This window comes from Pongo abelii, chromosome 3 (genome assembly GCF_028885655.2).
Source record: "Pongo abelii isolate AG06213 chromosome 3, NHGRI_mPonAbe1-v2.0_pri, whole genome shotgun sequence".
In the NCBI taxonomy this organism is placed as follows: domain Eukaryota; kingdom Metazoa; phylum Chordata; class Mammalia; order Primates; family Hominidae; genus Pongo; species Pongo abelii.
In genome coordinates, this window is record NC_071988.2 from 164,221,020 (window position 1) to 164,236,096 (window position 15,077).

General features: G+C 36.4%; 1 protein-coding gene across 9 annotated transcripts in view; it reads right to left on the reverse strand.

Moving 5' to 3' along the window:
- INPP4B (inositol polyphosphate-4-phosphatase type II B) overlaps positions 1–15,077 on the reverse strand; it is an 829,855-nt gene that overhangs the window by 226,240 nt on the left and 588,538 nt on the right. For all 9 annotated transcript variants that reach the window (XM_024245636.3, XM_054553363.1, XM_054553366.1 and 6 more), the window contains 2 exon segments: positions 11,278–11,389; positions 1,066–1,138 (listed from right to left, as the gene is read on the reverse strand). In XM_024245636.3, the coding sequence (XP_024101404.1) occupies positions 1,066–1,138; positions 11,278–11,389 (185 nt within the window).

Genomic DNA, 15,077 nt, shown 5'->3' on the forward strand with positions numbered 1-15,077 from the left:
CACCTGTAAAGGGCACTTACCATGAATGAAGCCTGCAGGGCTAGAAGAAGTTGCTCTGGATGAGTCAGTGAGTGAGTGGTGGGTGAATGTGAAGGCCTAGAACATTACCATACACTACCATAGACCTGGTAAACAGTATACACGTAGGCTACAACATTTAAAAAATCTTTTCTTTCTTCAATAATAAATTAACCTAGGATTACTGTAACTTTTTTACTTTATACACTTTTAAATTTTCTTAACTTTTTGACACTTTTAAAACATTTAGCTGAAAACACAAATACATTGTACAGCTATACAAAAGTAATTTTTCTTGTTTCCTTATTCTATAACTTTTCCTTATTTTTACTTTTTAATTTTTTTTTTTACTTTTTAAATATTTTTATTAAAAACTGAGACAAAAACACACACCTTAGCCTAGGCCCACACAGGGTCAGGATCATCAAGATGTTACTAGGCAATAGAAATATTTTAGATGTGTTATAATCTTATAAGACCACTGTCATATATGTAGTTGGCATTGACCAAATGTCATTATGCAGCACATGATATTTGCTTTTTGTTTGTTTGTTTTTTGAGATGGAGTATCACTCTGTCTCCAGGCTGGAGTGCAGTGGCGCGATATCGGCTCACTGCAACCTCCACCTCTCGGGTTCAAGCGATTCTCTTGCCTCAGCCTTCAGAATTGCTGGGACTACAGGCGCGGGCCACCATGCCCAGCTAATTTTTGGTATTTTTAGTAGAGACGGGGTTTCACCATGTCAGCCAGGATGGTCTCAATCTCTCGACCTCGTGATCCGCCCGCCTCGGCCTCCCAAAGTGCTGGGATTACGGGCGTGAGCCACCGCGCCTGGCTGACCATATTTGTTTTTGCAATATAGCTAGTACATTTATCTTTCCTGTGGAATTGTACAATCTTCCCCCATTCTGCTGGCCCCTTATGATTTCCCAGTGTATTTACTAAGTTTCACAAACAACTGTGAGAATGCTGGTTCAGTGTTAATTTTACATAAAATTAAAATTCATTTTCGCATGAAACTAAGTACTTAAAACTGAGTTACATACCTGAATTCAAAAAAGGTAAGTTATCTTTTCCGCTCACACTTTCTGGGGCTGTACATTCACATACCAGGGCACACTAGGAAAAATGTAAAAAAAAAAAAATTTGAAAACAATCAAAATAAGAAATGATATTATTTTATTTGCAAAACATAAGGCTATGTACATGGTTTCAAAAAGTTTTGAATAAAACACTTTTTAAAAACTATTTCTAGCTTTATCTTTACTACGAAGAGTGTTTCACTTGTGATTTACTTAAATGTATACATAACATGCTTATATTATATAACTGTAGAGGGTACTCAGGGAAAAAATTAAAACGAGAAAAATGATTATCCCCAACATGCTAGAGATATGTTCCTAGCACAGTAAATCATATTTGACAAGCTGAATCATTTTGTATTTCTTTCACCTGAGCTAATTTCAGATCAATAGAAAGCAAATTATTTTCTAGAGTTTAAATAATTGCAACTTTAAATAAAAGACAAAATATGTTGAAGCCACTAGTTATATAGGGCAAAAGATTATTTTGTCTCCAGCAAAACAATGCAAGCACTTGCTCAAAAAGTATGAGGATCATTTATAAATAAGCTGATCTCTGGAATCCATAATGAATTGATTAAGCTCCTGACCTTTACAGTACGGTCAATTTCTCAACAGAAAGAGAGAAGAGATACAGAAGAGCACATGGACATGTTCCTAGTGAATGAACCATGATGGGAGAGAATGTCCCAGACAATTCCTCACTAAATGTGGTACTCTCCCTCAGCTTCCTATGAAACTGTAATGGAAAGAGGAAACAAAATTCTTCTGGCCCCAGGAGTTGGACAAAATCTATTTTCACATAGGCAGACTCTAGCATTTGTGTCTTCAAATGAGTTTCCTTTTATCTTTAGAAAAAAATATGGGGGTGGGAGTGGGGACAGGGAAGAGGAGAGTGAATTTTTAGAGTAAATATACCCAATATAAACAAGTAAATGCAAACATAACAAAGCAAACATACGCACAAAAATTGCAGAAAGTTATTTTGGTGACGAGGTCTAAGGGAACCAGCCATCCTTCTGTAAGTTTTGCATGGCTCTGCTCAAGGGGCTCTGAGGGATCAGACAAGCTTCTCCAAGGCTCTATCAGCCTTGCTTGAGCTATTTCCCCACTGTTCTGTCTCTCTCCACCTCTCCTTCCCCAGGCACTGGCCCTCTTTAAGAATCATGTACACTGAGGTCACTTTTAACAGTGGAATGTATACGTTCCTCAAACATTTTGAGGAAGAAGACAAAGAATTCAAAACACTGATTTAAACGTTACTTTGTTTTCTTATAGTCTACTGCTTATTCCACAACCATAATATTCATGACATTACTCAGTAAATTTTTTGATGGGGTACAAAAGTGCTTTCATAATTTCTGTATAGAGGTCCTAGTTGACTGAAAGAATGAATGACTGAAAATAGCTCTTAAAATTTGATGTTCTCTAAATCACATTTCTGACCACCCCGAAGTCAGAGGTGCACTTCCTCTAATCCACAGCAATTTTGGAAATGCACTTCCTAAAGCACTAGAATGACGTTCAATGATACTAGAAATACATAAAATTCTAATTTTTCCTATTTTCAACATTTCCTCTAATTCTTTTAGCATATACAGGGCTGTTAAAATAATTTTTCATCAATGTTATATTCATCATATCAGTGTTCTACTCTATAATGAATAACAACTACTTATTTAGCTCAGAGTCTTATGGCTTACAGGGGAGTACACGATCTGTTTCTCCCTGCACCATGAATCTCGGCCCTCAACTCCAACCACTCCTCCTCGACCCCTTAGCTCCAGTCACACTGGCCTACTTGCTGCTCTTTCAACACAAAAAGCATGCTGCCACCTTGGGGCCTTTGCTCTTGCTATTGATGCTACCTAGAATTCTTATTCCTGACATATATCCCCATCTCACTCCCTTATTTCCTGAAAGTTTCAGCTCAAACATCACATTATCATTGAATCTTTCCTTAATCAACACCTAGTATAAACAACCATGCCTAAGCACCACCTATTCCTTTTACCCTATCTTTTTTTCTATACAGCATATAGCACCAATCAATAATATATTACCTGTTATTTTAATTGTGTACTTTCCCTGAAGGTACCATCTGTGTCTCTCTTGTTCATTGCTGAATCCCCAGAACCTAGTAGAATGCTTAGAACTTAGTAGGTGATATTTTTGATGAATGAATGATGATTATTTGCCTACAAATATTCTCTATAAGTTAAGGCTGATTATAATATTTTCAAAGTTATATTTGGAGGAAATAAAGGGATAAGACCTTCTGAGACTGGTCCCTAGCTACTCAGAGACTCCACCTTTCCTCTGAGCACTGCTGATAAACTACAATGAAAACAGTACTTCAAAGAACAGGAGCAACATGGCCTGAGAAAAGCAGAAGGTTTTCAGAAGGGGATGTATTTGTATTCCACTTATACTATTTTTGCTGGTATCATAAATAAGTAAGACATTTTCTTTCCTTTTGTAGAAATCACAGTCCCTTTGGTCACTTGTGCTATGCTGCATTCCAATACAACACAGATCTTAAACTAACAGGAGAGGCAAGGCACGGGCTGAACTAAACTAAGCCTCTCCCGTGCCTCACTGGAGGATGCTCCTAACAATGCTTCAATCCTGACAGGAAGCTGATCATCTCTGCTGCAGGCAAAGAAGGGCTGTGCTCAATGAGAGGACGGACTCTTCCTGTCTCAAGCAATCCTTTTGGCTGTTACTTATTGGGTTTTCTCATTTTTCACCTGATTTGATTATTTGGTTCCTACTTATCCTTTCTCTAATAGCATTGTCTTTGACTACTTCAAAAGTTGTTCTGTAAGTTTCTTTATTTTTCTTCCACAATCCTACACTCTTCACAACATGCCATCTTATTTATTGATCCACCAATTGTTATGGAGTTATATGCAGCCACATATTCTCTCTTCTATAGGATAATTTTTAGCTTTAATTCTTTACTTCTTTAAAGTAAAATTGACTTCATTTATTCATTTATTTCTGAGTTAGACTGTTTCAGGCACTGGGGATAAAGGAGGGAATGAAAATAGACAAATAGTTTTGTCTCATGAAGTTTAATACTAGTGAGGAAAATAGACCACAAATGAGATAAATTCGTAAAATATATATATATATATGACACTGAACAATGACAAGTACTAATTACAAAAATAATGCAGAGAAAGGAGATAGAAAGCTTTGAGGTAGACACTGCAATCTTAGATAGGGTTGCAGGAAAGGCTTCAGTGAGGAGGTGACATTTCTGCATAAAGACCAGAAGGCAATAAGTGAACCACAAAATTACCTGGGGAAAACACTTCAAAGGTAGGTGGGAAAACAAAGTGCAGGGGCCTTGAGTTGGCAATGTACCTGAAATGCTCAGGAACAACAAGGAAGACAATGTGACTGGAGTGTAGTGAGCAAAAAAGAGGAGTTGGGGAGGAGGTCAAAGAAGTAATGAAGTTCCCGGGGTTGGGACGGGGAGACTCCTGTAAGACTGTGTTTGGTCACTGAAGGGCTTTGAGTTTATACTTTCAGAGAGTTGAGAAGCTGTGAGAGGAAAGACATGTCCTAAGTTTCATTTAAATAGGATCACTTTGTTGCTCTGTTGAAAATAGACTGATGTAGTGACATGGGGTGGCAGATCGGGGAGAGAAAAGGAAAAAATCAGGGAGACTTTTAAGTCATTACTGTAAACATCCAGGTGATAGACAACATTGGTAGCAGTGAAAGGGCCAAAAGTTGTTAAATTCTGGTTTCATTTAAAAGGTGCAGTCAACAGGATTTGCTGACATACTAACTGTGAGTTTATGAGAGGCAGAAAGGAGTCAAAGATGACTCCAATAAAAGAAAAAATGTTTTGGATACATAATGCAACATTCATCTACTATGTTAGTTTTGAAAAAAGACAATTTTAGTATTTCTCTTGTAATTTTTTCTTTCTACTACTATGTGGTTTTAATGCTTTATCTTCTATTTCTACATGTGTATATATGGAAGTTTGAAACAATCTAATATGGTAAATGACCCTCTGAGCAATCTTCCCTTGATAATAAATATGTGTTCATAATATGATTTATGGAAACAAGAAAAAGAAAGCAAACGTATGTGAGAAGAAAGAGTTTGGATTTTCACTTATATTTTATTCCATGCTCTGGAATTTAAGACTCAAGATTAAAATGTAGTATTTTATATAAAGGTACTGTTATGGACTGAACTGTGTCTTCCAAAGTTCATATGTTGAGGCCCTAGCCTCCAATATGACCATATTTGGAGATAAGAGCCTATATTATGGAGGTAACTAAGATTAAAAGAGGTCATAAAGATGGGGCCTTAATACTACAGGGCTGGTATTCTTACAAGAAAAGGAGAAGATACCAAAACACTATCTCTCCCTCTCTCCCTTCCTTTCTCCTTTCCTCTCTCTTTCTCTCTCTCTCTCTCCCTCTCTCTCCCTCCCTCCCTCCCCCCACTTCCCCTTCCTGCTTACACACAGAAGATAGACCATCTGAGAAGGTAGCAACAAGGCAGCCATCCGCAAGCCAAGTAAAGAGCCCTCACCAGGAACTGAACAGGCTGGCACCTTGATCTGGGACTTCCTAGCTTCCAGAACTGTGAGAAAATAAATTCCTGTTGTTTAAGCCATACAGTTTATGGTATTTTGTCATGACAGCCCAAGCTAAGCAATATCAGTATCACTCTCTTATTTACGTCTACATTAGATAACATGTGTCACTTTCATGGCACATGACTATGGTGCTAATAGAAGTTTCATTCCTTTGTCCCTAGCTCATGCAAACCAATGAAAGCAACGTTATTTCAGGAATAACTTCTATTTCAGTTACTTTCTCTTTCCATAATGACAGTCATTCATGTCTTAAATCACCATTAGTAACAGATAATATTAATTGATTTTCTATGGATTTTTATTTAGTAGATGTACAAGGGTCCACGCATTTGCAGTTCTAAAAAACACTCTAGGTGATTCTAATCACACTTTGAAAAACGCTGAGATAAAGTTATTTACACAATAAATATCATGCATGTTGGGCCTTACTATATATCTCAAACATCGATATTCTTAAAGATTGCTAAGAGAGTTTACAGTTACTTTATTAAAAATTTGCAAAAAAGGTCAAGGTTTACAAATAATCCAGACAGGGCAGAGCTGATGCCAAAATGTTTGATGTGTTTACCATTTTAGTCAGCTTATGACTCACACACGGTGTGTACTGCCACTGCCACCTCCTATTTCTGGAACAGCTCAGTTAAGTCTTTTTTAAGTTCACGTTCCTAAGCCAGAAACACTATGTAGGATTCGGGTGGGGGCATATTTCTAGGTATCAAGTTCTCCATTTATGAAAAGAGTATAATTCAATTTCCACTACCTTATACTGTACTGACATAGTCTGGAGTCAAAGGGTGGGCTAGTTTTGAGGAAAGTGGAAAAGTGGCTGGTAATATATTTAGAATCAGAGAAAGGAGCTCTACTTTGAAATGGGAAGTGTTTCTGCTACTGGTCTCCTGGTACACAGTTACAGGTCTAGGCATAATTATCTGCATATTTCTGCTCTGTGTCCCCAGTTTAGCTTCCGAATCCTCCTTCCTTGATCTTGATGCAAGTGTTCATGTGATAGTGACAAAGATGAGTCTTATATAGAACTACAAAACAAACAAGGATGGAATGAAGGGATCCAGCCCTAAGACAGGGTTTTGAATGCACAAACCCAAGAAAGTCTGCTCCAAAACTTTACCACGGCCCTGATATTAGTTAATAACCTGATTTAAACCTTGGGCCTTCTTAAAATATTTTTATAATGTGCGATATATTCCAAGGAGAAGGGAGGGTAACAGAGAAGAACAAGGTTTAGGGTAGCAGAGAAGACCCTAGCCTATTCTGGGAAAAAGAAAACAAATTTTGAAAGAAAATATTTAATATTTTTGTAAAGTTAATAATTTGTTAAGTGTTGGATAAATACCATCTTCCATGCAGCAGTTTCCTGGGTAAGAAAAATCAAACATGCTCCAAGATAAGAGACACTAAACCAGAAAATAAGTCACAATGGGCCTTTTTTTTTTAACGTTCATTTATAAAGCTTTTCTTCTATAATCAAGAATAAGACAAAGATGTCCATTCTCACCACTTCTATTCAATGTTATACTGAAAGTTCTAGCTGGAACAATCAGACAAGAAAAAGAAATAAAAGGTATCCAATAGGAAAGGAAGAAGGGAAATTGTCTTTGTTTGCTAATAATGCGATCTTTTATGTAGAAAACCCTAATGACGCAACCAAAAGAAAAAAAATCAGTTAAAACTGATAAATTCAGTAAAGTTGAAGGATACACAATCAACTCACAAAAATCATTGTTGTCAATGTTTCTTTACATTGACAACAAACTATTTGAAAAAGAAATTAAGAAATCAATCCCATTCACATTAAAAAAATACTTATAAGTAAATTTAACCAAGGATTTGGAAGATCTGTATACTGAAAACTATAAAACATTAATGAAAAAAGTTGTAGATAACACAGATAAATAGAAAAGTATCCCATGCTCGTGGATTGGAAGAATTAATACTGTTAAAATGTCTATACTACCCAAAGCAATATACAGATTAAATGAATCCCTATCAAAATTTCAATGTCATTTTTCATGGAAATAAATGTTAAAAATCCTAAAATTCTTAAGAAACCACAAAAGAGCTTGAAGAGTCAAAGTTATCTTGAGTAAAAAGAACAAAACTGGAGGAATCATGTCAGCTGACTTCAAAATCTGTTATAAAGCAAAGTTATCATAATCAAAATGGCATGTTACTGGCATAAAAACAGACACATTTACCAATGGAACAGGGCAGAAAGCCTATGAATAAATTCACACATATATGGGCAATTCATTTTCAACAAAAGTACCAAGAACACAGAATGGAGAAAGGGCAATCTCTTTAACAAATTGTGTTCGGAAAACTAGACGTCCACATGCAGAAAAATAAAATTGGACCCTTATCTCATGCCATGCTCATGCACAAAAATCAACTCAAAATGAGTTAAAGACTGAAAAATAAGCCCTAAAACTATAAAAGTACTAGGAAGAAAACATTTAAAAATGCTCCATGACATTGTTCTGGGCAAGATTTTTGTAATATGACCCCAAAAGCACAGGAACAAAAGCAAAAATAAACAAATGGCATTGTATCAAACTGAAAAGCTTCTGCACAGCAAAGGAAACAATAAGGAAACAACTCATGGATTGGGATAAAATATTTGCAAACTATACACCTGATAAGAAGCTAATATTCAAAATATACAAGAAACTCAACTCAATATCAAGAAAACAACCCAATAAAAAATGGACAAAGGACCTAAAAAGAACTCACAAAAGAAGACATACAAATGGCCAACAGATATATTAAAAAACGCTCATCATCACTGATTACCAGAAAAATGCAAACTAAAACTATAATGAGATACTATTTCACACATGTCAGAATGGCTATTATCAAAATGATGAGGGAGGCCAGGCACGGAGTCTCACGCCTGTAATCCCAGCACTTTGGGAGGCCGAGGCAGGCAGATCATGAAGTCAGGAGATTGAGACCATTGTGGCTAACACGGTGAAACCCCGTCTCTACTAAAAATACAAAAAATTAGCCAGGCATGGTGGTGGGTCCCTGTAGTCCCAGCTACTCAGGAGGCTGGGGCAGGAGAATGGTGTGAACCCAGGAGGCAGAGCTTGAAGTGAGCCAAGATCACGCCACTGCATTCAGGCCTGGGCGACAGAGAGAGACTCCGTCTCAAAAAAAAAAAAAACAAAAAAGATGAGGGATAAGTACTGGTGAGGGTGTAGAGGGTGTAAAGTAAACGGAACCCTTATGCACTGTTGAGAATGTAAATTAATACAACCATTATGGAAAACAATATGAAGGCTCCTCAGAAAACTAAAAATAGAACTACCATAAAACCCAGCAATCCCACTCTGGGTATTCCAAAGGAATTGAAATCAATATGCCAAAGAGATATCTGCACTCATGTTCCCTGCAACATTACTCACAATAACTAAGATGTGGAAGCAATCTTAGTATCCATCATCAGATGAATGGAAAAAGGAAATGTGGCATATACCCACAATAAAAAACTATTCAGCTTTGAAAACGGGGAAAGTTCTGTCACTAGTGACAACATGGATAAACCTGGATGATATTGTGCTAAATGAAATATGCCAGGCACAAAACAAATACTGAATCATCTCATTTATATGTTGAGAAAGAAAACAGATTCTTGGGACCCCAAACTCACTATATCGGAAGGAAAGTTAAGATTGGGAACTGAAACACACAAAACACTGCCTTTGTTTTTTCCCCCGACGAACAGATAGCTGCAATGATAGAAGCCCACATCTCTCCCCAGATGCCCTCCTTCACGAATTGCTCACAATTCCTTGTCAGCCCCAACTCTTTCAGAATATATAACCCCCCTATAAAATAGCCTTAATACAGAGTTTTGTTGACTCTCACCCTAACAATGTAAATTAACAGCTTATATGTCCACGGGGAGGGGACAAGGACAAGACTAGAAAATCATCCCTCTGCCCACCCTGCGCCAAACACGTAATTGACTTCTTCTATTTTAAGTAAAATGTGGATTTACTGAATATGAGAGGAATGCATAATTGACTATTCCTCTTCTCCCTTTCACATATATAATGTAGATTCACTGAGCACTAATGAAAGCCTCACTATGGGACCACTTACCTCATTGCCTACCCTCCCCCCTCTTTTTTTCCTCTCTTCTTCCCTTCCTGCTTCCTCTTTCTCTTTTACATATCGGAGTCCTCAAAACCCTCTTTGGAAAAGGCAGGGGTCATAGATGCTCCTCTAATTTGTGTTTTTTCCCAGGTGCAGCCTCAACCTTGGCAAAATAAACATCTAAATTAATTGAGACCTACCTCGGTCATTTTTTTAGCTTACATTTGTGGAATCTAAAAGAGTCAAACTCATAGAAGTAGAGGGCAGAATGATGGTTACCAGAGGCTAGGGGAGGGAAAGTTTAGGGAAATGGGAGGTGCTTATCAAAGGGTACAAGTTTCCGTTAGCCAGGAGGAATAAGCTTTAGTGAGCTATTGAGCAAAATGGTTACTATATAATAGTCCATTGTAGATTCCAAAATTGCTACAAGGAGAAATTTTAAATGTTTTTACCACACACACAAAATAAGTATGTGAGGCGATAGATTTGTTAATGAACCTGATTAATCATTCCATAATGTAAATATATATCAAAACATCACATTGTACCCCAGAAGTATATACAATGATTTATTAAAAATAATTTTTAAAAAATGCTCATTTATTAAAAGGTAGAAATTATAGTGTATAAAATTCATTTTCCTAAGAGAAACTACTAGCAGTTTCTAAGTCTACCCCATGTGCTTCTATGGTCTCAATAAAACAAGCAATTGCATTCCTAAGAAAGAAATTTAGGCTAATATTTATATAGTTTCTCTGCGTTAGTGAAAAGGAACAGAAAGAAAGAAAGAATCCTGGACACATATTTATATGCATCAGGCCTTTATTCTGTGTTTCAGGAAGCAGCTTCTCCTTCGGTTGCCACTGTCCCTCCTCCAGAGCTATTCCTTCAATGAATACTATTTCCTGCTTCTCTCTCCTCAATTTCGTAAGGCAGGAACTTCTTGTTAAATCTGCCCTCCTTCACGTAAAGGTGAAATACAAATTAAAATTGCATATCTTTCCAAAGAGGGTTTTGGGAGTAGAGAACAAGTTATTTTGGGCAATAGCCATCCCAGAATCTTCTGGCATCTCACATAGAGTTAATTATGGTAAAATGCGACAATGATCAATACTTTTGTTCTAACTGTAGAACTTTTTTGTTCTAACTGTAGAACTTTTGTTCTAACTGTAGAGGCAGTGTCAACCAGGGAGCTGGCAGGGAAGAGGAAGGTGCTTCTGAAGGGAGCATTGCTTTGCATAGTTTCAAGCAAATAGGCCCTCTGATTCAGAGGCTGAAACACACATATTGTATTCCAATTTCAGAGCTGTTGTCTCATTTAGGTTTTGATAATGAGATTTCAAACCCCACAGAGATGTTAGTGAGACAGGTATCTGGCAAAGCTGATCATTTTTAATTTAATTTGTACAATGAGCAGACTGAGAGCCTACCTTTTGTCCCTGTATATCTGTGGTGATGTGGTCAGCTTCCCCATCCTCAATCTCCCCCATCTTCACAACACTGACTTCTATGGTGCCAACCACTTTGCCACCATCTGAAGTTCTGCAACAAAAAATACACGAAATGGAAAAGTAAGAAGCTTCTCTCTCCCCCAAAAAATATCCAAAACACATTTGTTTCTGAAAACCACTAGCATTGTTATTTACTTAATAAGACAACATCTGCATAAAACACAGCAAAACATGTTAATAGGGTACGTGTTTTTTGGTTTTTGTGTGTTTTTTTTTTCGAGATCAAGTTTTACTCTTGTTGCCCAGGCTGGAGTGTAATGGTGTGATATCAGCTCACCACACAACCTCCACCTCCCAGATTCAAGTGATTCTTCTGCCTCAGCCTCCCGAATAGCTGGGATTACAGGTATGTGCCACCACGCCTGGCTAATTTTGTATTCTCCATGTTGGTAAGGCTGGTGTCAAACTCCCAACCTCAGGTGATCCACCCACCTAGGCCTCCCAAAGTTCTTGGATTACAGACATGAGCTACTGTGTGTTGTTTTTAATCTGAAATTAAAATTATCCATGAATGTGTGAGGTAAGAGCATGGACTGTTGAAAAGTACCTTAGGAAGATGAAACCTCCTAAACGTTCTCAGAGGTGCCCTCAAGGAAAGAACATTGTGTCATAGATCAATACCCCATTTGGAACCATCAAATCTAAAACAGCATAAACTGCAGCCCATCTATACTAACTGCATGAGATACGTATGTGTCTATCACAGAAACCGGCCAAGTAAAATAGAAAAGAGTATAAATATACTTATCTTCCTCTATGACTGGGCTATTGGCTACAAAATCTGACTTTGTGCCTTTTCTCTAACATTTTTCTTTACATGCTACTAAGTACAAAACATTCTCTCCTAGCAAACATAAGAACATGTAAAGCAGAACATAACCCAAAGCTCATTTAGTACAACTCTTTACTTTTTCAGATAAAGAAACTGAGACTCAAAAAGATGGAAAGACCCTTCCAAGGTAACGAAGTGGCAATTTCAGGTTTCTATCTTCTCCAAGTCACTGACAACTCTTTTATATTCAATGATAATAATATAAGATTTTCACCATCATTATTTTTAGCAGCACAAAAATTTTATGTTTAGCAATAATAATGAAAGCTAAAGCTAAGTTTAAGAGCCACACTTTAAGATTCTCTAGTTTCCTTTTCCGAGCAAGAAAAACTACAGAATAAATAGTGCCATTATACCATGGAAACACTGCAACATATAATATTTTTCCCTTGAGCCTTTTGTGAAAATAGGTAGCAAGCCACCTAGATATGATGTGTTGCTGTAACTTCTATTTAAGTAGAATTGACTGAATAGTCATGTAACGTCTCATTTTCTTCATTAGTGACATCTTTCATGCAATTTGTTTTCAACTTTTAGCTGAACACCAATGTTATCTTTCTTTTAACTAATTCCTTCTAAATGCTGCTTTTTATTATTATTATTAAAAGTGTCAGACATTTCTCAAAAGAAGACATTTATGCAGCCAAAAAACACATGAAAAAATGCTCACCATCACTGGCCATCAGAGAAATGCAAATCAAAACCACAATGAGATACCATCTCACACCAGTTAGAATGGCAATCATTAAAAAGTCAGGAAACAACAGGTGCTGGAGAGGATGTGGAGAAATAGGAACACTTTTACACTGTTGGTGGAACTGTAAACTAGTTCAACCATTGTGGAAGTCAGTGTGGCGATTCCTCAGGGATCTAGAACTAGAAATACCATTTGACCCAGCCATCCCATTACTGGGTATATACCCAAACGACTATAAATCATGCTGCTATAAAGACACATGCACACATATGTTTACTGCAGCACTATTCACAATAGCAAAGACTTGGAACCAACCCAAATGTCCAACAATGATAGACTGGATTAAGAAAATGTGGCACATATACACCATGGAATACTATGCAGCCATAAAAAATGATAAGTTCATGTCCTTTGTAGGGACATGGATGAAATTGGAAATCATCATTCTCAGTAAACTATCGCAAGAACAAAAAACCAAACACCACATGTTCTCACTCATAGGTGGGAATTGAACAATGAGAACACATGGACACAGGAAGGGGAACATCACACTCTGGGGACTGTTGTGGGGTGGGGGGAGGGGAGAGGGATAGCATTAGGAGATATACCTAATGCTAGATGACGAGTTAATGGGTGCAGCACACCAGCATGGCACATGTATACATATGTAACTAACCTGCACATTGTGCACATGTACCCTAAAACTTAAAGTATAATAATAATAAAATAAAATAAATTACAAAAATAAAAGTGTCAGAAAGGAGAAGGGGCATTTCTATGAGTAGTTTACCAAAATGCTAATTAAAATAATCAATAAATTAGGTGAAAAGAAAAACTGACTCTATTACCAGATAAGGTACAAATTAAAACACAACTTTTGAATTACGTTTTTAAGAAAATTAAAAGAGAAAATTTCTGATAGCATGTACACAGCTGATGTCATAGTGCAATAAAATAAAGAAAATTAAAACAAAAATAAAAGTGATTTATTGTTAAATAGATTTCTTACTAAAATATGAAGTGAAATGCTTCTTGGTGATTTTGAAATCAGTGGAAATTATAATGTTGATTCAGTTGTTTGAAATTAATATAGAAAGCAAGTATTTATCACAAAGAAGATGTGTAGGCAGGTGACAGCATGATCTGTGAAGAAAACTATATTAACTGCAATTCTGGGATGGCTTTAAATAATTCATTATATCAGTTTTCCAGTGTGTCATATTCTCATTTGAATATGACATAATAACTTGTCATAAGTAATGGTGCAGCATGTTTCTGTATAATTCTTCAGTACTTAGTAGTTAAATAAAGCATATAATAAGGACCTTCATGGGTACTACTTAAAAGTTAATTTTATAGATATTTGCAGATTTCTTTTTCATCAAAACTGCTTATCTAGAAAAACTAAACACACTTTTCTTCTCAAAAGGCTTTTTTTAAACTTTTTACTTGGGCAAACTAAGTTAGCTTAATTGCTAGAAGCACAAGGCCTATGTATGATAGTCTAAATTTTTTCACTGAACTAATCCAAATAATGCACCTACTGATTTGAAACAGAAGGGCTGTGTAATAAACAGTATATGTCATGTTGGTTAAAAGTATGAACTCAAGAGTTTGAGTTACCTGCTAGCTGTGTGACTTTGGGCAAGTCATTTACCCACATGAATCTTTGATTTTCTCATTTGTAAAATGGAGATGACAATAGCCTTGTTTTAAGAATTAAATTATGGGAGATAATTAATGTAAAGTGCTCAACACAATGTCTTACACGAGATAATTACCACTTCTCCCCCATCATCCTAATAGTAGTATTGGAACAGTAACAGTAGCAGCAAAAACAGAATTGTTACTGTTATTAATGTACATTATATTTAATTTGATGCTCTCAAGAAATTTTACTGAAATCGATATCTGAGACTATAGTAAAAGGCTATAGGATCTCATGGCATATGCTATCTCAACAGTGATTAAATGCTTACTGGGGATACAAAGACTTTGTAATAAGAGGATGTTATGATGTTTACATTCCTAGTAGTGCAGAGAACACAAATTTACTAATTACAATGCAAGTGAATCATTCAAAAATACTAAAATAGATGAATAATCAATGAAATATGGGAGTAAACTTTGGAACTTTAGCTCTATCTATTCCCTTTCTTAAAGCATTTGGCTACTTTTTCAATGATTTTC